Source organism: Megalopta genalis, unplaced genomic scaffold, assembly GCF_051020955.1.
Source record: "Megalopta genalis isolate 19385.01 unplaced genomic scaffold, iyMegGena1_principal scaffold0342, whole genome shotgun sequence".
In the NCBI taxonomy this organism is placed as follows: domain Eukaryota; kingdom Metazoa; phylum Arthropoda; class Insecta; order Hymenoptera; family Halictidae; genus Megalopta; species Megalopta genalis.
In genome coordinates this window covers 91,922-117,585 of record NW_027476411.1, presented here as the reverse complement: position 1 = coordinate 117,585, position 25,664 = coordinate 91,922, and the positions used below count along the sequence as shown (strand labels likewise).

Sequence of the window (25,664 nt, the reverse complement as noted above, 5' to 3'; positions counted from 1 at the left end):
ATATCACTTATATCGCAAGTATCTGAAGCTAAACCATTTTTTTTGCCTTAATTTGAAGCTTAGCCTTCTACTTCGCATTGTTTCGATGCTAAATCACGTCTATCGCATGGATTTCGATGCTAACTCGTTTGATTCGTCTGCATTTGAAGCTATATCACTTAAATCCCAAGTGTTTGAAGCTAAATCATTTGTTTCGCAAGGATTTGATGCTAAACCTTCTACATCGCATTGGTTTGAAGCTAAATCATGCGCTTCGTTTGGATTTGAAGCTAAACCTTCTACATCGCATTGATTTGAAGCTAAACCTTCTACATTCTATTGATTTGAAGCTAAACCTTCTACCTCTAATTGAGTTGAAGCTAAACCTTCTACATCGCATTGATTTGAAGCTAAATCATGTGATTCGCTTGCATTTGAAGCTAAGCCATCTACATCGCATCGATTTTAAGCTAAATCATTTCTTTCGCTTAGATTTCAAGCTAACTCGTTTGTTTCGTCTGCATTTGAGGCTATATCACTTATATCGCAAGTATATGAAGCTATATCATTTGTATAGCTTGGATTTGAAGCTAAACCTTCTACATAGCATTGATTTGCAGGCTAAATCATGTGTTTCGCATGGATTTGAAGCTAACTCGTTTGCTTCGTCTGCATTTGAAGCTATATCACTCATATCGCAAGTATCTGAAGCTAAATCATTTGTGTCGCATTGTTTCTTAAGCTAAACCTTCTACATATCATTGATTTGAAACTTAATCGTGTGTTTTGCATGAACTTGAAGCTATCTCGTTCGTTCCTCCTGCATTTGAAGCTATATCACTTATATCGCAAGTATCTGAAGCTAAACCATTTTTTTTGCATTAATTTGAAGCTTAGCCTTCTACTTCGCATTGTTTCGATGCTAAATCACGTCTATCGCATGGATTTCGATGCTAACTCGTTTGATTCGTCTGCATTTGAAGCTATATCACTTAAATCCCAAGTGTTTGAAGCTAAATCATTTGTTTCGCAAGGATTTGATGCAAAACCTTCTACATCGCATTGGTTTGAAGCTAAATCATGCGCTTCGTTTGGATTTGAAGCTAAACCTTCTACATCGCATTGATTTGAAGCTAAACCTTTTACATTCTATTGATTTGAAGCTAAACCTTCTACCTCTAATTGATTTGAAGCTAAACCTTCTACATCGCATCGATTTTAAGCTAAATCATTTCTTTCGCTTAGATTTCAAGCTAACTCGTTTGTTTCGTCTGCATTTGAGGCTATATCACTTATATCGCAAGTATATGAAGCTAAATCATTTGTATAGCTTGGATTTGAAGCTAAACCTTCTACATAGCATTGATTTGCGGGCTAAATCATGTGTTTCGCATGGATTTCAAGCTAACTCGTTTGTACCGCCTGCATTTGAAGCTATATCAGTTATATCGCAAGTATTTGAAGCTAAATCATTTGTTTCGCATTGATTTGAAGCTAAGCCTACTACTTCGTATTGATTTGAAGCTAAATCATCTGTATCGCATGGATTTGAAGCTAACTCGTTTGTTTCTCCTGCATTTGAAGCTATTTCATTTAAACCGCAGGTATTTGAAGGTAAATCATTTGTTTCGCATTGATTTGAAGTTAAATCATGTGTTTTCCTGGGATTTGAAGCTAACTCGTTTGATTCGCATGCAGTTGACTCTAAATCGCGTTAATCACAAGTATTTGACGCTAAACCACTTGTATCGCATGTATTTGAAGCTAAGCCTCCTACTTCGCATTGATTTGAAGTTAAATCATGTGTTTCCCTGGGATTTGAAGCTAACTCGTTTGATTAGCATGCAGTTGACTCTAAATCGTGTTCATCACAAGTATTTGAAGCTAGACCACATGTTTCGCATGGATTTGAGTTAAGCCTTCTACTTCATATTGATTTGATGCTAAATCATGTGTTTCGCATGGGTTTGATGCTAACTCGTTTTTTTCGTCTGCATTTGAATCTATTTCATTTAAACCGCAGGGTTTTGAAGTTAAATCATGTGTTTCCCTCGGATTTCAATATAACTCGTTTGATTCGCATGCAGTTGAAGCTTAATCATGTTTATCACAAGTATTTGAAGCTAAATCATTTGTTTCGCATTGATTTGAAGCTAAACCTACTACTTCCTATTGATGTGAAGTTAAATCATGTGTTTCCCTTGGATTTGAAGCTAACTCGTTCGATTCGCATGCAGTTGAAGCTTAATCATGTTTATCACAAGTATTTGAAGCCAAATCATTTGTTTCGCATTGATTTGAAGCTAAGCCTTCTACTTCATATTGATTTGATGCTAAATCATGTGTTTCGCATGGATTTGAAGCTAACTCGTTTGTTTCTCCTGCATTTGAAGCTATTTCATTTAAACCGCAGGTATTTGAAGGTAAATCATTTGTTTCGCATGGATTTGAAGCTAAGCCTTCTACTTCATATTGATTTGATGCTAAATCATGTGTTTCGCATGGATTTAATGCTAACTCGTTTTTTTCGCCTGCATTTGAAGCTATTTCATTTAAACCGCAGATATTTGAAGGTAAATCATTTGTTTCGCATGGATTTGAAGCTAAGCCTTCTACTTCGCATTGATTTGAAATTAATATCATGTGTTTCTCTTGGGTTTGAAGCTATCTCGTTTGAATCGCATGCAGTTGAAGCTAAATCATGTTTATTACAAGTATCTGAATCCAAACCATTTGTTTCGCACAGATTTGCAGCTAAGCCTTCTACTTCGCATTGATTTGAAGTTAAATCATGTGTTTGCCTGGGATTTGAAGCTAACTCGTTCCATTCGCATGCAATTGACTCTAAATCGTGTTTATCAGAAGTATTTGAAGCTAAACCATTTGTTTCACATGGATTTGAAGCTACGCCTTCTAGTTCGCATTGATTTGAAGCTAACTCATGTGCTTCGCATGGATTTGAAGCTAACTCGTTTGTTTCGCCTGCATTTGAAGCTATTTCATTTAAACCGCAGGTATTTGAAGGTAAATCATTTGTTTCGCATGGATTTGAAGCTAAGCCTTCTACTTCATATTGATTTGATGCTAAATCATGTGTTTCGCATGGATTTAATGCTAACTCGTTTTTTTCGCCTGCATTTGAAGCTATTTCATTTAAACCGCAGATATTTGAAGGAAAATCATTTGTTTCGCATGGATTTGAAGCTAAGCCTTCTACTTCGCATTGATTTGAAGTTAATATCATGTGTTTCTCTTGGGTTTGAAGCTATCTTGTTTGAATCGCATGCAGTTGAAGCTAAATCATGTTTATTACAAGTATCTGAATCCAAACCATTTGTTTCGCACAGATTTGCAGCTAAGCCTTCTACTTCGCATTGATTTGAAGTTAAATCATGTGTTTCGCATGGATTTGAAGCTAACTCGATCGTTTCGCCACCATTTGAAACTATATCACTTATATCGCAAGTATTTGAAGCTAAATCATATGTGCCGCATGGATTTGAAGCTGAACCTACTACATCGCACTGATTTGCAGCTAAATAATGTGTTTCGCATGGATTTGAAACTAAACCTTCTACATCCCATGGATTTGAATCTAAATCATGTGTTTGGCATAAATTTGAAGCTAAACCTTCTACATCGCATTGATTTGAAGCTTAAACGTGTGTTTTACATCGATTTGAAACTAACTCGTTGGTTTCCCCTTCATTTGAATCTATTTCAATTATATCGCAAGTATCTGATGCTAAATCATTTGTTTCGCATGGATTTAAAGCTAAACCTACTACATCGCATTGATTTGGAGCTAAACCTTCTACATCGCATTGATTTGAAGCTAAACCTTCTACATCGCATTGATTTGAAGCTACATCATGTGTTTCGCATGGATTTGAAGCTAAGCTTTCTACTTTGCATTGATTGGAAACTAAATCACGTGTTTTGCATGGATTTGAAACTGATCCATTTGATTCGCATGGATTTGAAGCTAAGCCTTCTACTTCGCGCAGATTTGAAGCTAGATCATTTGTTTCGCATGGATTTGAAGCTAAGCCTTCTACTTCGCATTGATTAGATGCTAAATCATGTGTTTCGCATGGATTTGAAGCTAAGCCTTCTACTTTGCATTAATTGGACGTTAAATCACGTGTTTTGCGTGGATTTGAAGCTAAGCCTTCTACTTCGCATTCATTTGAAGCTAAATCATTTGTTTCGCATGGATTTGAATCTAAGCCTTGTCCTTCGAATTGATTTGAAGCTAAATCATGTTTTTCGTATGGATTTGAAGCTAAACCTTCTACATCGCATTGATTTGAAGCTAAACCTTCTAAATTCTATTGGTTTGAAGCTAAACCTTCTACCTCTTATTGATTTGAAGCTAAACCTTCTACATCGCATTGATTTGCAGCTAAATCATGTGTTTCGCACGGATTTGAAGCTAACTCGATCGTTTCGCCACCATTTGAAACTATATCACTTATATCGCAAGTATTTGAAGCTAAATCATATGTGCCGCATGGATTTGAAGCTGAACCTACTACATCGCACTGATTTGCATCTAAATAATGTGTTTCGCATGGATTTGAAACTAAACCTTCTACATCCCATGGATTTGAATCTAAATCATGTGTTTGGCATGGATTTGAAGCTAAACCTTCTACATCGCATTGATTTGAAGCTTAAACGTGTGTTTTACATCGATTTGAAACTAACTCGTTGGTTTCCCCTTCATTTGAATCTATTTCAATTATATCGCAAGTATCTGATGCTAAATCATTTGTTTCGCATGGATTTAAAGCTAAACCTACTACATCGCATTGATTTGGAGCTAAACCTTCTACATCGCATTGATTTGAAGCTAAACCTTCTACATCGCATTGATTTGAAGCTACATCATGTGTTTCGCATGGATTTGAAGCTAAGCTTTCTACTTTGCATTGATTGGAAACTAAATCACGTGTTTTGCATGGATTTGAAACTGATCCATTTGATTCGCATGGATTTGAAGCTAAGCCTTCTACTTCGCGCAGATTTGAAGCTAGATCATGTGTTTCGCATGGATTTGAAGCTAAGCCTTCTACTTCGCATTGATTAGATGCTAAATCATGTGTTTCGCATGGATTTGAAGCTAAGCCTTCTACTTCGCATTAATTGGACGTTAAATCACGTGTTTTGCGTGGATGTGAAGCTAAACCTTCTACATCGCATTGATTTGAAGCTAAATCATGTGTTTCGCATGAAGTTGGCGCTACCTCATGTCTCTCACAAGTATTTGAAGATGAACCATTTGAACGCATTGATTTGAACCCGAGCCTTCTACTTCGCACTGATTTGCAGATAAATAATGTGTTTCGCATGGATTTGAAGCTAAACCTTCTACATCCCATGGATTTGAATCTAAATCATGTGTTTGGCATGGATTTGATGCTAACTCGTTTGTTTCGCATGGAGTTGTAGCTAAATAATGTATATCACAAGTATTTGTAGCTAAACCATTTGTTTCGCATGAATTTAAAGCTAAGCCTTCTACTTCGCATTTATTTGAAGCTAACTCATTTGTTTCCCCTGCATTTGAAGCTATATCATTTATATCGCAAGTATCTGACGCTAAATCAATTGTGTCGCATGGATTTGAAGCTGAACCTACTACATCGCATTGATTTGAAGCTAAATCTTGTGTATCGCATGGATTTGAAGCTAAGCCTTCTACTTCGCATTGATTTGAAGCTAAATCGTGTGTTTCGCATGGATTTGAAGCTAACTCGTTCTATGCGCATGCAGTTAAGTCTAAATAACGTATATCACAAGTATTTGTAGCTAAACCATTTGTTTCGCATGGATTTGAAGCTACGCCTTCTACTTCGCATTGATTTGAAGCTACATCATTTGTTTCGCATGGAATTGAAGCTACCTCGTTTGTTCCTCCTGCTTTTGAAGCTATATCACTTATATCGCATGGATTTGACGCTGAATCTACTACATCGCATTAATTTGAAGCTAAATCTTGTGTATCGCATGGATTTTTAGCAAACCATCTACATCGCATTGATTTGAATCTTAATCATGTGTTTCGCATGGATTTGATGCTAACTCGTTTGTTTCGCATGGAGTTGTAGCTAAATAATGTATATCACAAGTATTTGTAGCTAAACCATTTGTTTCGCATGAATTTAAAGCTAAGCCTTCTACTTCGCATTTATTTGAAGCTAACTCATTTGTTTCCCCTGCATTTGAAGCTATATCATTTATATCGCAAGTATCTGACGCTAAATCAATTGTGTCGCATGGATTTGAAGCTGAACCTACTACATCGCATTGATTTGAAGCTAAATCATGTGTATCGCATGGATTTGAAACTAAACCTTCTACATCGCATTGATTTGAAGCTAAATCATGTGTTTCGCATGGATTTGAAGCTAACTCGTTTGTTTCGCATGCAGTTGTAGCTAAATAATGTATATCACAAGTATTTGTATCTAAACCATTTGTTTCGCATGGATTTGAAGCTATGCCTTCTACTTCGCATTGATTTGAAGCTAAATCTCGTGTTCCGCATTGATTTGAAGCTAACTCTTTTGCTTCGCGTGCATTTGAAAATAAATCATGTATATCACATGTATTTGAAGCTAAACCATTCGATTCGCGTGGATTTGAAGCTAACTCGTTTGTTCCGCATGCAGTTGAAGCTGAATCATGTATATCACAAGTATTTGAAGCTAAACCATTTGTTTCGCATGGATTTGAAGCTAAATCTTCTACTTCGCTTTAATTTGAAACTAAATCATGTGATTCGCATGGATTTGAAGCTAACTCGTTTGATACGCATGCAGTTGAAGCTAAATCATGTATAACACAAGTATTTGAAGCTAAACCATTTGTTTCGCATGGATTTGAAGATAAGCCTTCTACTTCGCATTGATTTGAAGCTAACTCGTTTGTTTCGTCTGCATTTGAAGCTACACCATGTATAAAACAAGTACTTGACGCTAAACCATTTGTTTCGCATGGATTTGAAGATAAGCCTTCTACTTCGCATTGATTTGAAGCTAACTCGATTGTTTCGCCTGCATTAAGAAGCTATATCACTTAAATTCGCAAGTATTTGAAGCTAAACCATTCGTTTCGCATGGATTTGAAGCTAAGCCTTCTGCTTCGCATGAAATTGAAGCTAAATCATGTGTTTCGCATGGATTTGAAGCTAACTCGATTGTTTCGCATGCAGTTGAAGCTAAATCATGTATATCAGAGGTATTTGAAGCTAAAACAATTGTTTCGCATGGATTTGAAGCTGAGGCTTCTACTTCGCATTGATTTGAAGCTGAATCATGTGTTTCGCTTGATTTTGAAGCTTACACGATGGTTTCTCATGCAGTTGAAGCTAAATCATGTTTATCAGAGGTATTTGAAGCTAAACCATTTGATTAGCGTGGATTTGAAGCTAAGCATTCTACGTCGCATTTATTTGAAGCTAAATCATGTGTTTCGCATGGATTTGAAGCTAACTCTTGTGCTTCGCCTGCATTTGAAGATAAATCATGTATATCACAAGTATTTGAAGCTAAATCATTAGTATCGCATGGATTTGAAGCTGAGCCTTCCACTTCGCATTGATTTGAAGCTAAAAAATGTGTTTTGCATGGATTGGAAGCTAACTCGTTTGTTTCGCCTGCAGTTGAAGCTATATCAATTATATCGCAAGTATCTGAAGCTAAATCACTTGTTTCTCATGGATTCGAAGCTAAGCCTTCTACATCACATTGATTTGAAGCTAAATGATTTGTTTCCCATGGATTTGAAGCTTAATCCTGTGTTTTGCATGGATTTGAAGCTAACTCGTTTGTTCCGCCTGCATATGAAGCTGTTTCATTTATACCGCAAGTATTTGAAGCTAAATCATTCGTTTTGCATGGCTTTGAAGCTAACTCGTTTGTTACGCCTGCATTTGAAGCAATATCACTTATGTCGCAGTTATCTGAAGATAAATCAATTGTTTCACATGTATTTGAAACTAAGCCTTCTACTTCGCATTGATTTGAAGGTAGATCATGTGTATCGCATGGATTTGAAGCTAACTCGTTTGTTTCGCATGAATTTGAAGCTAAATCATGTGTTGCGCATGGATTTGAAGATAACTCGTTTGTTCTGTCTGCAATTGAAGCTATATCACTAATATCGAGAGTATTTGAAGCTAAACCTTCTACATCGCGTTGATTCGAAACCAAATCATGTGTTTCGCTTTGATATGAAGCTAAATCATTTTTTTTCGCCCTGATGTGAAGCTAACTCGTTTGTTTTGTCCGCATTTGAAGCTGTTTCAATTATATCGCAAGTTGTTCCGTTGTATGACGGAACCTTTATAAATCAAGCGAGGAAAAATGGTGTCCTCGAGTCAAACATTATTGACCATCTACGTCCGTCCCTGGGAAGCGGAAAATTGCCAGATGTGGATAACCCAGGGACCGAAGGCCCTAGGAAATAGCATATTTTGGACGAAGCAATCGAAATGCCAGAACACCCGTAGTAAACAATTTCGTTGAAAGCCATTTCCGTCTTCTATTCAAGTATTTCTTTTATGACCCACAGTTGGTCACCAAATGTCAATTCTAGCCGTTTTTTACGATATGCATGTTCCACCGAGAAGAGGCATTTTCCGGATCATTGTTTGCTACGGCTTATCCTTGGGACACTCGGGTTACTTCGCGGGCGTCACCCGAGGGCACGAGCACTACCTGCGGGTGACCCTTAGTTTGGGGCGGTCACCTTTCGAATTTTGTACTCCAATCAGTCAGGGCGACCGTTTCCCTCACTCCTCGCAAAAAATGAATAATCCACAAATCCGACTGTCCCAAATTTAGAACACACCCACACCGAACTTACCTCTGAGAAGACACAACACACAACATTCATTCTTCCAACAACCCGAACACGGAATAGTCTACTCTCTAAAAATTATACTCTGTATCGATGTGAATTTGAATGTTCAAATATATTCCAAGTTAAAGAAAAAAAACTCAGCTTAGTATCCCTAGCAACTTGAAAAGTCGTAGGGAACCGCGAATATCAAATACGCGGAAAAACATTGGTCCTTCGAGCCGGATTTAGTGTTTGTGAATTCAACAGACATCGACAACACAACCAACAGATGATCATTCATAGGATCACAACACCACCAGTATCAGGCCGATCCACGCTAGCAACTCTGAAATCCTAGTACACATCCGCCGTCAGAGCCACAAGGAAACAGGAACATCAGCAAAACCCAATCATTCAATTCTTCACATCACAAAGGTAGGCTCATTCATAGCATCATCGATTCCCATATCGCGTCCCGTTTTCCTACAATGGCTTCCGCAGACATCCAAATCAGCACGTTACGCCGCAAACGTGGTAACATTATCGGTCAAATCACAACACTTACCAGAGTTCTGGACAATTCACAAGATCCAGATCACTGCGATAAACTATTAATAACAGAACATCTCAATGGACTTGTTAAATCATGGAATCGGTTCGATGATATACAATTCGAAATAGAAACGCTAGATTCATCGGAAGAAACGCGACGATCAGAGATCCAATGCGATTATTACGCAGTTGTAGCTCGTGCAAAACGAATTCTTCAACAAGACGAGTCACGGAACAACACGCGCAACAACCTTACTGAGTCAACAGCATCTATCGTATCAGCCCCCATAGCCGTAAAATTACCGGAGATGCGATTACCGACATTCGACGGAACCATTGAAAATTGGTCATCCTTCTACGACCTGTTTTCATCGACGATCGACCGCAACGAAAACCTCACCTTAGTGCACAAATTGCAATACCTAAGATCAACCCTCACCGGGAAGGCCGCCGCATGCATCAAATCGTTAATAACGACCGATGTGAACTATCCTGCCGCCATTGAAATACTGAAAGAAAAATTCGACTGTCCACGCAAAACCCTTTTACGACATTGTGATGCGATTCGAGAGATTCCGAAGCTCGCAAAAGACACACCCGAAGCAATCGACGATTTACTAGACACCTTGAATCAACATCTACGCGCATTAAACAATCTCGGGGAACCCGTAGCAACTTGGAACACACTTCTTATATCAACAATCCTATCAAAACTCAATTCAGATACAATTTTGCAATGGGAACACACGTTACCAGACAAGCAAATGCCATCATACACGCACCTCATCAAATTCTTACGAAAACGAGCAAACTGTTCAATAGTTGTCAACGGAACCAATCTAATCTCCAGAACTCGTCACCCCTCAGTAAATACATCTCCTAAAAGTATCCACGCAAACTACTCGAAGACACAGACATTTTTCACCGCCAAACCTGCGCAATGTCCAATCTGCAACGGGTCACACATGGTTCGGGATTGTGAAGTCTTCAATTCAGCTTCCCCCACTACGCGATTAGAAAATGCTACTAAAAATTCATTGTGCCACAATTGTTTACGACCTGGCCACACCACTAACATATGCCGCTCGATTTTCACATGACGAATTTGCAACCAACGTCACCACACTCTTATACATCAACCAAACGATACGGTGAATCAGAAACCCTCCACCTCCGCAACTACGACCACACACACATCCAAATCAACTACAGCTCCACAAGAAGAAATCACTGAGCCAAACCAACCTTTGTGCAATCGGTGACTATTTCCTCGTGGGATCTCAAGGGACAGGGACACTCACAACATTTTTATTGTAGACTCCCAATCAAACGACCTTTTGGTTACGGCAATCATCCACGCTATCGGTAAGACACATAAACCAGTGACATGCCGGGCTTTAATCGACACCTGCTCGACCACAAATTTCATGACACAAGATCTTGCAAAGAAACTCTCCTTACCTCTAAAACATTGTTCTATTCCGGTCGGCGCGCTCGATACTCTCACTACTGTAGCGAAACACATCGTCAAGGCCACCATCCGTTCCAGAATCAAGAACTATCAACGAACTCTCACCTTTTTAGTCGTGCCCAACATTGCAACCGCAATTCCAGGCGATACAATTGATCGCGCTACCCTAAACATCCCAAGAAACATCGAACTCGCAGATCCTACGTTCCACCGCCCGGCACCAATCGACATGCTGTTAGGGGCCGGCACGGCATTATCCATTTTAAGTGTAGGTCAGATCAATCTTTCACAACCCGATGACCCAGACCTATATCTCCAGAAAACAATGTTGGGTTGGGTAATCGGGGGGAGCGCACCCACATTCAAACCAATAAGAAGTGCTTCATGCCACACACACACATCACTCCAATTCGATCTCACACGTTTTTGGGAAATTGAAGACGGTCCACAAATACCTCATTTCTCAGAAGCAGAAACAGCATGTGAGGAATATTTCAAAAACACGATCACACGAAACGCAGAAGGAAGATACGTCGTATCACTTCCATTCAACAACGACAAACCAAAACTCGGAGAATCGAAGTCAGCAGCCTATAAACGATTTCTATCCTTAGAAAGAAGGTTAAAACGAGATCCGGAGTTAAACAATCAGTATAAAGCTATTTTTAAGGAATATCTGGATCTTGGCCACATGTCCGAGATCCCTGATCCCAACGAAGGCTATTACCTTGCACACCACGGGGTACTCAAGATGTCCAGCCAAACCACCAAGCTCCGCATCGTTTTCGACGGATCAGCTGCCTCAAGCACGGGTCTATCACTCAACGACGTACTACATACTGGCCCCAAAATCCAAGATGATTTATTGTATATTCTTCTGAGATTCCGCACACATCAATACGTTGTCACTGGTGACATCGAAAAGATGTACCGACAATTTTTAATACGTCCAGAAGATAGGAAATTTCAACAAGTACTCTGGCGAGACCATAACGACAACATTAAGACGTTCCAACTGAACACCGTCACGTTCGGACTATCAGCAGCGCCCTATTTGGCCATACGATGCTTAACCCAATTAGCGGACGATGAACATCACCGGTTTCCCCAGGCGTCCAAAGTTTTAAAACAAGATTTCTATGTAGACGATCTGATAACTGGAACCCCCACGATCCAAGAAGCCATCTCATTGCGCAAGGAATTAACATCATTACTCAACACAGCAGGGTTACACATCAGGCAATGGGCATCCAACGACAAACGTTTACTCGAAGATCTATCCGACGAAAACATAAATCAACAATTACATTTAGGCGAATCATCAATCGTCAAAACTTTAGGGATAGTCTGGAATTCGGCAGATGACTCCATCACCTACACTGTTAGACCCATTCTCCACACACCCCGCGCCACCAAACGCTTTATTAGTTCAGAAATTGCAAAAATTTATGACCCTCTAGGCCTATTAGGACCAGTCATCATTACGGCAAAACTAATCCTTCAGGAGCTCTGGACTTTAAGAATCGATTGGGACGAATCCTTACCCATGGCAATACACAATAAATGGAGTCAATATTATTCTCAATTACCTCTGCTCAACCAGGCAAGATTCCGGCGAAAAACCATCATTCAATCTGCATCCAACATTGAACTACATGGGTTCTGCGATGCTAGCGAAAGAGCCTACGGGGCCTGCGTGTATATTCGATCTCAGAACAATCACGGGGAGACAATCGTGGAACTTCTAGTCGCAAAATCCAGAGTCGCACCTTTAAAGAGCAAATCCATTCCGCGACTCGAATTATGTGGGTCGGTGTTGCTAGCATCGCTCATGACCACCGTGAAGAAGGCACTAGACCTGCAGATCGAACACACAGTATATTGGACAGATTCCACGATAGTTTTACATTGGTTGAGATCCTCACCACACACCTTAAAAACCTTCGTCGCTAACAGAGTGTCTGAAATTCAATCAACTACAACCATCACAGATTGGCGCCACGTCAGTTCTACAGACAACCCTGCAGATTTGTTGTCGCGGGGTCAAACAATTAAAGACTTTTTACAATCATCCGTTTGGCAGAACGGTCCATCTTGGCTCCAACAAGAGCACTCGCACTGGCCTACTTGGGAAACAGTTCTACACATTAACGATCCGGAGCGAAAAATCGCAATTTGCATGGCAACAATTCCTGTCACAAAAGACGCGAAAATCCTCGAACGGTATTCATCATGGACAAAATTAGTGCGAGTCATTGCACTCTGTCGGCGATGGAGGCCGGGTCGAATCATTAAGGGAAGCCTGACTGTTTCTGAACTATCCCAATCAAGGGTTACCATCCTCAGAATGCTCCAGGAAATATATTTCAAAACAGAAATACTGGCGCTTCGTCGTCAATCGGATCCCTATCTACACGGAAAACTGGCCAAATTGAATCCATTTCTCGATCAAGACGAACTTCTGAGAGTGGGAGGACGTCTCAAAAACTCAACTCTGACCTACTCGCAAAAACATCCAATTCTCCTTCCAAAATCACATATCACCACCTGCATCATAATGAATGAACACAAGAATCTTCTACATGCGGGAGCACAAACCACGTTATATTCACTAAGACGAACGTACTGGCCAATAGACGGTAGAAGTCTGGTATGGAGAACCATTCATGGATGTGTACGTTGCCGGCGAGCAAGTCCTCCATCCGTGGAATATATTATGGGTAATCTACCAATAGCACGAGTGACAGAATCGCGTCCATTCACAAACGTAGGAATCGACTACTGCGGACCTTTTTTTATCAAAGAAAAACAACACCGCAACCGCGGTCGAGTCAAGGTTTATGTGGCAGTCTTTGTTTGTCTCGCAATAAAAGCGATTCATCTTGAACTAGTCAGTGACCTAACCAGCGAAGCATTCATTGGAGCATTACGTCGATTCATCGCAAGAAGGGGATTTTGTGTGAACTTATATTCAGATAACGGTACAAATTTCAAGGGAGCCAATAATGAACTACGAGAACTCCGAGAACTCTTACGATCAGACGACCATCTCAAAAAAATCAATACCTTCCTCATTGAACGAGCCATCAATTGGCATTTTATTCCTCCACAAGCTCCACATTTTGGAGGCTTATGGGAAGCTGCGGTAAAGTCTTTTAAATATCATCTAAAACGCGTCGTAGGCCCGGAGTTACTCACATTTGAAGGGCTTAATACACTGATTATCGATGTCGAAGCTATCCTCAACTCTCGACCCCTCACTCCACTTTCTTCAGATCCCTCCGACCTCCTCGCACTCACTCCAGGTCATTTTCTCATCGGTGATGCACTCACGAGCTTGCGCGATCGCGATCTACAAGGAACCCCTGCAAATCGATTATCAGCATGGCAGCGTGTTCAACAATTGAAACAACATTTCTGGAAGCGCTGGCATCGTGAATATCTGAATCAATTGGCAAATCGCAATAAATGGACCAGGGGTCAACATTCCATCATCGAAGGTGCAATCGTTCTGCTCAGAGAAGACAACGTACCCTCAATGCACTGGCCTCTCGGACGAATCATTAAAACTCACCCAGGCTCCGACGGCATTGTTCGCGTAGCTACTGTCAGGATAGCCTCAAACGTGTTCGACCGGAGCGTGAAAAAACTTGTACCGTTATTGTGTCACTCGGAGGATCGACCACGAGAGAACAACTTAACCATGGTAGGACATGAAATTTGTGAATAGGAAAAAGGTTTCACTATTGTTAATCTTATAGGTCATAAGGCAAAACTTCTATTCCATACCAAGCGTCGCCAACATTGTAATGTAGCATTTTAAGTTCCCAATCATATATATCTTAATATTAGCCAAGTAAATTCAGACATACAAACATAAACAACCACTCACCATCACACACACACCTGTCAACTTGATCTTGATCAGTACCCTCTCAACGGGGGGAGAATGTTCCGTTGTATGACGGAACCTTTATAAATCAAGCGAGGAAAAATGGTGTCCTCGAGTCAAACATTATTGACCATCTACGTCCGTCCTTGGGAAGCGGAAAATTGCCAGATGTGGATAACCCAGGGACCTAAGGCCCTAGGAAATAGCATATTTTGGACGAAGCAATCGAAATGCCAGAACACCCGTAGTAAACAATTTCGTTGAAAGCCATTTCCGTCTTCTATTCAAGTATTTCTTTTATGACCCACAGTTGGTCACCAAATGTCAATTCTAGCCGTTTTTTACGATATGCATGTTCCACCGAGAAGAGGCATTTTCCGGATCATTGTTTGCTACGGCTTATCCTTGGGACACTCGGGTTACTTCGCGGGCGTCACCCGAGGGCACGAGCACTACCTGCGGGTGACCCTTAGTTTGGGGCGGTCACCTTTCGAATTTTGTACTCCAATCAGTCAGGGCGACCGTTTCCCTCACTCCTCGCAAAAAATGAATAATCCACAAATCCGACTGTCCCAAATTTAGAACACACCCACACCGAACTTACCTCCGAGAAGACACAACACACAACATTCATTCTTCCACCAACCCGAACACAGAATAGTCTACTCTCTAAAAATTATACTCTGTATCGATGTGAAGTTGAATGTTCAAATATATTCCAAGTTAAAGAAAAAAACTCAGCTTAGTATCCCTAGCAACTTGAAAAGTTGTAGGGAACCGCGAATATCAAATACGCGGAAAAACACAAGTATTTGAAGCTAAACCATTTGTTTTGCATGAATTTGAAGCTGAACTTTGTGTTTCGCAAGAATTTGAAGCTAAATCATGTGTTTGGCATGGATGTGAATCTAACTCGTTTGTATCGCCTGCCTTTGAAGCTATATCACTTATATTCGCAAGTATTTGAAGCTAAATCTTTCGTTCCTCATGGATTTGAAGATAAGCCTTCTACTTCACATTGATTTGAAGCTAAATCATGTGTTTCGCTTGAATTTGAAGCAATATCATTCGTTTTGCATGGATTTGATGCTAACTCGATTGTGTCGTCTGCATTTGAAGCTGTTTCAATAATATCTCAAGTATTCGAAGCTACATCAGTTGTGTCGCATCGATTTGAAGCTAAGACTTCTACTTCGCGTTGATATGAAGATAAATCTTGTGTTTCGCTTGGATTTGAAGCTAGCTCGTTTGTGTTGACTGTATTTGAAGCTACTTCATTTATATCGCAAGTATTTGAAGCTGAACCATTTGTTTTGCATGGATTTGAAACTAATCCTTCTACTAGGAATTGATTTGAAACTAAATCAAATCTTGTGTTTCGCTTGGATTTGAAGCTAGCTCGTTTGTGTTGACTGTATTTGAATCTACTTCATTTATATCGCAAGTTTTTGAAGCTGAACCATTTGTTTCGAATGGATTTGAAGATAAGCCTTCTACTTCGCATTGATTTGAAGCTAACTCGATTGTTTCGCCTGCATTAAGAAGCTATATCACTTAAATTCGCAAGTATTTGAAGCTAAACCATTCGTTTCGCATGGATTCGAAGCTAAGCCTTCTGCTTCGCATGAAATTGAAGCTAAATCATGTGTTTCGCTTGGATTTGAAGCTAACTCGATTGTTTCGCCTGCATACGAATCTATATCACTTGTATCGCAAGAAATTGAAAAAAATCATTTGTTTCGCATGGATTTGAAGCTAATCCATCTGCATCGCATTGATTTGAAGTTAAATCATGTGTTTCGCTTGGATTTGAAGCTAACTCGTTTGTTACGTCTGCATTTGAAGCTAAATCAATTATATCGAATTATTTGAAGCTGAATCATTTGTTTCGCACGGATTCGAAGCTAAGCCTTTTACTTCGCATTGATTTGAAGCTAAGTCATGTGTTTCGCTTGGATTTGAAGCTAACTCGTTTGTTTCGCATGCAGTTGAACCTACTTCATTTAGATCGTGAGTATTTGAAGCTAAACCATTTGATTCGCAAGCATTTGAAGCTAAGCCTTCTACTTCGCATTGATTTGAAGCGAAATAATGTGTTTCACATGGATTTGTAGCTAACTCGTCTGTTTCGCCTGCATTTGAAGCTATATCTTTTATATCGCAAGTATCTGAAGCTATCTCATTTGTGTCTCATGGATGTGAAGCTAAACCATCTACTTTGCATTGATTTGAAGCTAAATCATGTATCTCGCTTAGATGTGACGCTAACTCGTTTGTTTCGCGTGGAGTTGAAGCTAAATCATGTATTTCACAAGAATTTCAAGCTAAACCATCTGCTTCGCATGGATTTGAAGCTAAGCCTTGTACTTCGCATTGATTTGAAGCTAAGACATGTGTTTCGCATAGATTTGAAGCGAGCTCGTTTGTTTCGCATGCATTTGAAGCTACAAAACTTATATTCGCAAGTATTTGAAGCTAAATCTTTCGTTTCGCACGGATTTGAAGCTAAGTCTTCTACTTCGTATTGATTTGAAGCTAAATAACCTGTTTCGCATGGATTTGAAGCTAACTAGTTTGTTTCGCATGCAGTTGAAGCTAAATCATGTTTATCACCAGTATCTGAAATTAACCCATTTGATTCGCAAGAATATGCAGCTAAACCATCTGTTTCGGATGAATTTGCAGCTAAATCATGTGTTTCGCATAGATTTGGAGCTAAATCATTTGTTTCGCTTGGATTTGGAGCTACGTCTTCTACTCCGCATTCATTTGAAGCTAAATCATGTGTTTCGCTCGGATTTGGAGCTAACTCGTTTGTGTCGCCTGCATTTGAAGCTATATCATTTATAAGGCAAGTATTTGAAGCTAAATAATTTGTTTCTCAATTATTTGAAGCAAAACCTTCTACATCGCATTGATTTAAGGCTAAATCATTGGTTCACTTGGAGCTTAAGCAAACACGTTTGATTCACATGCAGTTGAAGCTAAATCATGTATATTACAAGTAGTTGGTGCTGAACCATTCGTTTCCCATGAATATTAAGCTAAACCATGTGTTTCGCATGCAGTTGAAGCTAAATCATGTATTTCACAAGTATTTGAAGCCGAACCATTAGATTCGCATTGATTTGAAGCTGAGCCTTCTACTTCGCATTGATTTGAAGCTAAATCATCTGTTTCGCTTGGATTTGAAGCTAACACGTTTGTTTCACATGCAGTTGAAACAAAATCATGTATACCAAAAGTATTTGAAGCTAAACCATTTGTTTCGCTTTGATTTGAAGCTAAGCCTTCAACTTCGCATTGATTTGAAGCCAAGCCTTCAACTTTGTATTGGTTTGAAGCTAAATCATTTGTTTCTCATGTATATGAATCTGAGCCTTCTACTTCGCAATTGATTTGAAGCTAAACCATGTGTTTCGCATGGATTTGAAGCTAACTCATTTGTTTCGCCTGCATTTGAAGCTATATCATTTATATTGCAAGTATTTGATGCTAAATCATTTGTTTCGCATGGATTTGAAGCTAAGCCTTCTACTTCGCATTGATTTGAAGCTAAATCATCTGTTTCGCTTGGATTTGAAGCTAACACGTTTGTTTCACATGCAGTTGAAACAAAATCATGTATACCAAAAGTATTTGAAGCTAAACCATTTGTTTCGCTTTGATTTGAAGCTAAGCCTTCAATTCGCTTTGATTTGAAGCCAAGCCTTCAACTTTGTATTGGTTTGAAGCTAAATCATTTGTTTCTCATGTATATGAATCTGAGCCTTCTACTTCGCAATTGATTTGAAGCTAAACCATGTGTTTCGCATGGATTTGAAGCTAACTCATTTGTTTCGCCTGCATTTGAAGCTATATCATTTATATTGCAAGTATTTGAAGCTAAACCATCTGTTTCGCATGGACTTGACGCTAAGCCTACTACTTCGTGTTGATTTGAAGCTAAATCATGTGTATCGCTTGGATTTGAAGCTAACTCGTTTGTTTCGCCTGCAGTTGTAGCTAAATCATGTATATCACAAGTATTTGCTAAACCACGTGTTTCCCATGAATTTGAAACTAAATCATGTGTTTCACATCCATTTGAAGCTTAATCATGCGTATTGCATGGATTTGAAGCTACCTTGTTTGTTTGGACTGCACTTGAAACTACATCATTTATAAGGCAAGTATTTGAAGCTGAATCATTCGTTTTGCATGGGTTTGAAACCATGCCATCTACTTAGCATTGATTTGAAGCTAAATCATGTGTTTCGCATGGATTTGAATCTATCTCGTTTGTGTCGCCTGCATTTGAAGCTACATCACTTATAACGCAAGTTCCTGTGTTAAACCATTTGTTTTGCATGGATTTGAAGCTAATCCCTCAACTTCGCATTGATTTTAAGCTAAATCATGTGTATCGCATGGATTTTAAAGCGAACTCGTTTGATTCGTCTGCATTTCGAGCTATATCAATTATATCGCAAGTATTTGAAGCTAAATCATTTGTTCCGCGTGGATTTGAAGCTACGCCTTCTACTTCGCATTGATTTGAAGCTAAATAATTTGTTTCGCATGGATTTCGTGTTATCTCGTTTGTTTCGCATGCAGTTGAAGCTAAATCATCTATGTTACAAGTAGTTGAAGCAAAAGCATTTGTTCCGCATGGATTTGAAGCTAAGCCTTCTACTTCGCATTGATTTGAAGCTAAATCATTTGTTTCGCATGGATTTGGAGATAACTCGTTTGTTTCGCATGCAGTTGAAGCTAAATCATGTATATCACAAGTGTCTGAAGCTAAGTCATTTGATTCGCATGAATTTGAAGCTAAACCATGTGCTTCGCACGAATTTGAAGCTAACCCGTTCGTTTCGCATGCAGTTGAACCTATATCATTTATATCGCTAGTATTTGAAGCTGAATAATTTGTGTCGCATGGATTTGAAGCTACGTCTTCTACTTCGCATTGATTTGAAGCTAAATCATGTGTTTCGCTTGGATTTGAGGCTAACACTTTTGTTTCGCATGCAGTTGAATCTAAATTATGTATATCACAAGCATTTGTACCTAAACCATGTATTTCGTATGAGTTTGAAGCCAAATCACGTGTTTCGTATGGATTTAAAGCTAAATCATGTGTTTCGTTTTGATTGAAGCTAACTCGTGTGTTTCGCCTGCATTTGAAGCTATATCACTTATATCACAAGTGTTTGAAGCTAAATCATTTGTTTCGCATGGATTTGAAGCTAAGCCTTCAACATCGCTTTGATTTGCAGCAAAATCATGTGTTTCGCTTGGATTTGAGGCTAACTCGTTTGTTTCGCAGGCAGTTGAAGCGAAATCATGTATATCATAAGTATCCTAAGCTAAACAATTTTTTGAGCCTCTATTCGGAGCTAACTCCTTTGATTCGCCTGCATTTAAGGCTATATTAACTATATCGCATGTATTTGAAGCGAATTCAATTGTGTCGCATGGATTTGAAGCTATTCCTTCTACTTCGCATTGATTTGAAGCTAAATCATGTGTTTCGCTTGGATTTAAAGCTCACTAGTTTGTTTCGCATGCAATTGAACCTATATCATTTATATCGCTAGTATTTGAAGCTAAATAATTTGTGTCGCATGGATTTGAAGATACGTCTTCTACTTCTCATTGATTTGAAGCTAAATCATGTGTTTCGCTTGGATTTGAAGCTAAGCCTTCTACGTTGTATTGTTTTGAAGCTAAATCATTTGTTTCGCATGGATTTGGAGCTGCGCGAAACAACTGGACCAGCTTCAAATACTTGTGATATACATGATTTAGCTTCAACTGCATGCGAAACAAACGTGATAGTTTCAGATCCATGCGAAACACATGATTAAGCTTCAAATCAATGCGAAGTAGAAGGTTTAGCTTCAAATCCGTGCGAAAGAAATGATTTAGCATCAAATACTTGCGATCTAAGTGATATAGCTTCAAATGCGGGAGAAACGAAGGAGTTAGCTTCAAATCCAAGCGATAGACATGATTTAGCTTCAAATCAATGCGAAGTAGAAGGCTTAGCGTCAAATCCTTGCGAAACAAATGGTTTGCATACAAACATTTGTCGTATACATGATTTAGCTTCAACTGCGTGTGAAACAAACGAGTTAGATTCAAATCCATGCAAAACTCATGATTTAGCTCCCAATCAATGCAAAGTAGAAGGCTTAGCTTCAAATCCATGCGAAACAGATGGTTTAGCTTCAAATACTTGCGATATAAATGATATAGCTTCAAATGCAGGAGAAACAAACGAGTTAGCTTCAAATCCATGCGAAACACATGATTTAGATTCAAATCAATGCCAAGTAGAAGGCATAGCTTCAAATCCATGAGAAACAAATGATTTAGCTTCAGATACTTGCGATATAAATGATATAGCTTCAAATGCAGGCGAAACAAACGAGTTAGCTACACATCCATGTGAAACATATGATTTAGCTTCAAATCAATGCGAAGTAGAAGGCTCAGCTTCAAATAAATGCCAAGCAACTGGTTTATCTTCAAATACTAGTGATATTCGTGACTCAAGTACCAACTGCACGCGAAACAAACAAGTTAGCTTCAAATCCATGCAAAACGGATTATTTAGCTTCAAATCAATGCGAAGTAGAAGACTCAGCTTCAAATCCATGCGGAACAAATGGTTTAGCTTCAAATACTTGTGATATACATGATTTAGCTTCAACACCATGCGAAGCAAACGAGTTAGCTCCAAACCGAAGCGATACACATGAGTTAGCTTCAGTTCAATGCGAAGTAGAAGACTTAGCTTCAAATCCATACGACACAAATGATGTAGCTTCAAATATTTGCTATATAAGTGATATAGCTTCAAAAGCAGGCGAAACAATCGAGATGGCTTCGAATCCATGCGAAACACATGATTTAACTTCAAATGAATGCGAAATAGAAGGCTTAGCTTCAAATCCATGCGACACAAATGATTTAGCTTCAAATATCTGCGATATAAATGATATAGCTTCAAATGCATGCGAAACAAACGAGTTAGCTTCAAACCCATGCGAAACACATGATTTTGCTCCAAATTCATGCGAAACACGTGGCTTAGCTTCATATTCTTGCGAAACAAATGGCTTAGCTTCAGTTACTTGTCTCAAACATGATTTTGCTTAAACTGCATACGAAACAAACGAGTTAGCTTCAAGTCCAAGCGAAACACTTAATTTAGCTTCAAATCAATGAGATGTAGATTGATTTGCTTCAGATCCATGAGAAACAAAATATTTAGCTTCAGATACTTGCGATATAAATGATATAGCTTCAAATGTAGGCGAAACAACCGAGTTAGCTACAAATCCATGTGAAACACATGATTTAGCTTCAAATAAATACGAAGTTGAATACTTAGCATCTAATCCATGCGAAATAAATGAGTTACCATCAAATACTTGCGATATCGATGAAATAGCTTCAAATGCAGGCGAGACCAACGAGTTAGCTTCAAATCCATGCGGTCACATAATTTAGCTTCAAATCAAAGCGAAGTAGAAGGCTTAGCATCGAATCCATGAGAAACAAATGATTGAGTTTCAGGTACTTGCGATATAAATGATATAGCTTCAAATGCAGGCGAAACAAACGAGTTAGCTTCAAATCCATGCAAAACGGATTATTTAGCTTCAAATCAATGCGAAGTAGGAGACTCAGCTTCAAATCCATGCGGAACAAATGGTTTAGCTTCAAATACTTGTGATATACATGATTTAGCTTCATCAGCATGCGAAACAAACGAGTTAGCTTCGAATCCAAGCGATACACACGAGTTAGCTTCAGTTCAATGCGAAGTAGAAGACTTAGCTTCAAATCCATGCGACACAAATGATGTAGCTTCAAATATTTGCTATATAAGTGATATAGCTCCAAAGGCGGGAGAAACAAACGAGTTAGCTACAAATCCATGTGAAACACATTATTTAGCTTCAAATCAATGCGAAGTAGAAGGCTTAGCTTCAAATCCATGAGAAACAAATGATTTATCTTGAATATTCACTTGTGATATTCATGATTTATCTTCAACTGCATGCGAATCAAACGAGCTAGCTTCAAATCCAAGCGAAACACATGATTTAGCTTTAAATTAATGCGAAGTAGAACGATTAGCTTCAAATCCATGCGAAACAAATGATTTATCTTGAATATTCACTTGTGATATTCATGATTTATCTTCAACTGCATGCGAATCAAACGAGCTAGCTTCAAATCCAAGCGAAACACATGATTTAGCTTTAATTCAATGCGAAGTAGAAGTCTTAGCTACAAATCCATGCGATAAATATGGTTCAGCCTCTACTACTTGTGAGATACATGATTTAGGGTCAACTGCATGCAAAACAAACGAGTTAGCTTCAAATCCAAGCGGAACACATGATTTAGCTTCAAATCAATGCGGAGTAGAACGATTAGCTTCAAATCCACGCGAAACAAATGGTTTATTTTCAAATACTTGTGATATTCATGATTCAACTTCAACTGCATGCGAAACAAATTATTTAGCTTCAGATACTTATGATTTAGCTTCAACTGCATGTGAATCAAACGAGTTAGCATCAAATCCAAGCGAGACACATGACTTAACTTCAAATCAATGCGAAGTAGTTGGCTTAGCTTCAAATCAATGCGAAACAAATGGTTTAGATACAGATACTTGAGATATAAATGATATACCTTCAAATGCAAGCGAAACGAATGACTCAGCTTCATATCCAATCGAAACACATGATTCAGGTTCAAATCAATGAGAAGTAGAAGGCATTGCTTCAAATCGATGCGAAACAAATGATTTAGCTTCAAATACTTGCGAATATAAGTGATGTGGCTTCAACTGCAGGCGAAATAAACGAGTTAGATTCAAATCCATGCAAAACACATGATTTAGCTTCCAATCAATGCAAAATAGAAGGCTTAGCTTCAAATGCATGCGACACGCATGAATTTGCTTCAAATACTTGCCATATAAATGATATAGCTTCAAATGCAGGCGGAACAAACGAGTTATATTCAATACCATGCGAAACACATGATTTAGCTTCAAAGTGATGAGAAACACATGGTTTAGCTTCATATTCTTGCGAAAATAAGATTTAGTGTCAGTCACTAGTGATAAACATGATTTAGCCTCAACTGCATGCGAAAAAAATAGTTAGCTTTAAATCCATGCAAACACATGAGTAGGCTTCAAATCCATTGGAAACACATGATTTAGGTTCAAATTCATTGCAAACACGTGGTTTAGCGTCAAATACATGTGAAACAAATTGCTTAGCTTCAGATACTTATGATATACATGATTTAGCTTCAACTGCATGCGAAACAAACGAGTTAGCTTCAAATCTATGCAAAACACATGATTGAGCTTCCGATACTTGCGATATAAGTGTTATAGATTCAACTGCAGGCGAAACAAACGAGTTAGCATCAAGTCCATGCGAAACACATGATTTAGCTTCAAATCAATGCGAAGTAGAAGGCTTAGCTTCATATACATGAGAAACAAATGATTTTGCTTCAAATAATTGCGATATATGTGAGATAGATTCAAATGCAGAAGAAACAAACGAGTTAGCTCTAAATCCATGCAAAACACATGATTAAGCTTCAAATCAATGCGATGTAGAAGGTTTAGCTTCAAATCCATGCCACACAAATGACTTAGCTTCAAATACTTGCGATATAAGTGATATAGCTTCAACTCAATGCGAACTAGAAGTCTTAGCTTCAAAACCATGCGAAACATATGATTTAGCTTCGGATACTTGCGATATAAGTGATATAGCATCAAATGCAGGCGAAACAAACGAGTTAACTTCTAATCCATGCGAAACTCATGATTTAGCTTCAAATCGGTGCGATGTAGAAAGCTTAGCTTCTAATCAATAAGAAACAAATGGTTCAGCTTCAAATACTTGTGATATTCATGATTTAAATTCAACTACATGCGAAACAAACGAGTTAGATTCAAATCCATGCGAAACACATGATTTAGCTCCAAATCCAAGCGAAACACATGTTTTAGCTTCAAATCAATGCGAAGTAGAAGTCTTTGCATCAAATCCATGCGACATAATTGAATTAGCTTCAAATGCTTGCGGTATAAATGGTATAGATTCAAATGCATGCGAAACAAACAAGATAGCTTCAAATCCATTGGAAACACATAATCTAGCTTGAAATAAATTGCGAGGTAGAAGGCTTAGCTTCAAATCCATGCGAATCAAATGGTTTAGCTTCAAATACTCGTGATATACATGATTAAGCTTCAACTGCATGCGAAACAAACGAGTGAGTTTCAAATCCATGCGTATTGGATTATTTTCTCTCTTTTGAATACTCAGAAGTTTTTCCTTCTAGCATATAAGTTACAAAAACGAATCGACGCCGAGAGTCTCGCCAGAGTACCATTAGATAAACAATGATTTCATATGTATATAGAACAGAGTGCTCTTTGTCTTTTGGTGACGTTTTTGGTTTCGTCTTTGTGAATAGTCTTCAGTCTCCTGGAGCAATCTGGAGAGTAAAGACGGTCCTTCCTCGTACGTCAAATTAATAAACTAAAAGGGATAAGTTTAATTCACTGCGTTTTACTTTTATTTATCTACCCATTTCCAATAGGTTATGGGCCCAGATCACATTGTGTATTAACTGTGTATTTCATTAACAATTTAGTTATTGCAAAAGTGGTTTTTTGTTTAGTGTTAAGTTAAAAGGTGTTGAGACTAAGTGACAATGTATAAATCTAAAGACAGAAGAAATATCCAACCGTTCAGTGGTACCAAGTACAATGCATGGAAACATCGAATCAGGAATTTATTGAACGAACTAAATTTGCTAAAAGTGATTGACGAACTACCTCCGGTTCCAGTGACCAGTAAGTGGACAAGAGCTGAG

General features: G+C 38.6%; 1 protein-coding gene across 1 annotated transcript; it reads left to right on the top strand.

Annotated features, from left to right (window-relative positions):
* Positions 1–9,317: 9,317 nt before the first annotated feature.
* Positions 9,318–14,582, top strand: LOC143263146 (uncharacterized). The gene is made up of 2 exons (XM_076528336.1): positions 9,318–10,266; positions 10,699–14,582. The coding sequence occupies exons 1-2, from the start codon at positions 9,318–9,320 to the stop codon at positions 14,580–14,582; spliced, it is 4,833 nt and encodes a 1,610-aa protein (XP_076384451.1).
* The last annotated feature ends 11,082 nt before the right edge of the window (positions 14,583–25,664 follow it).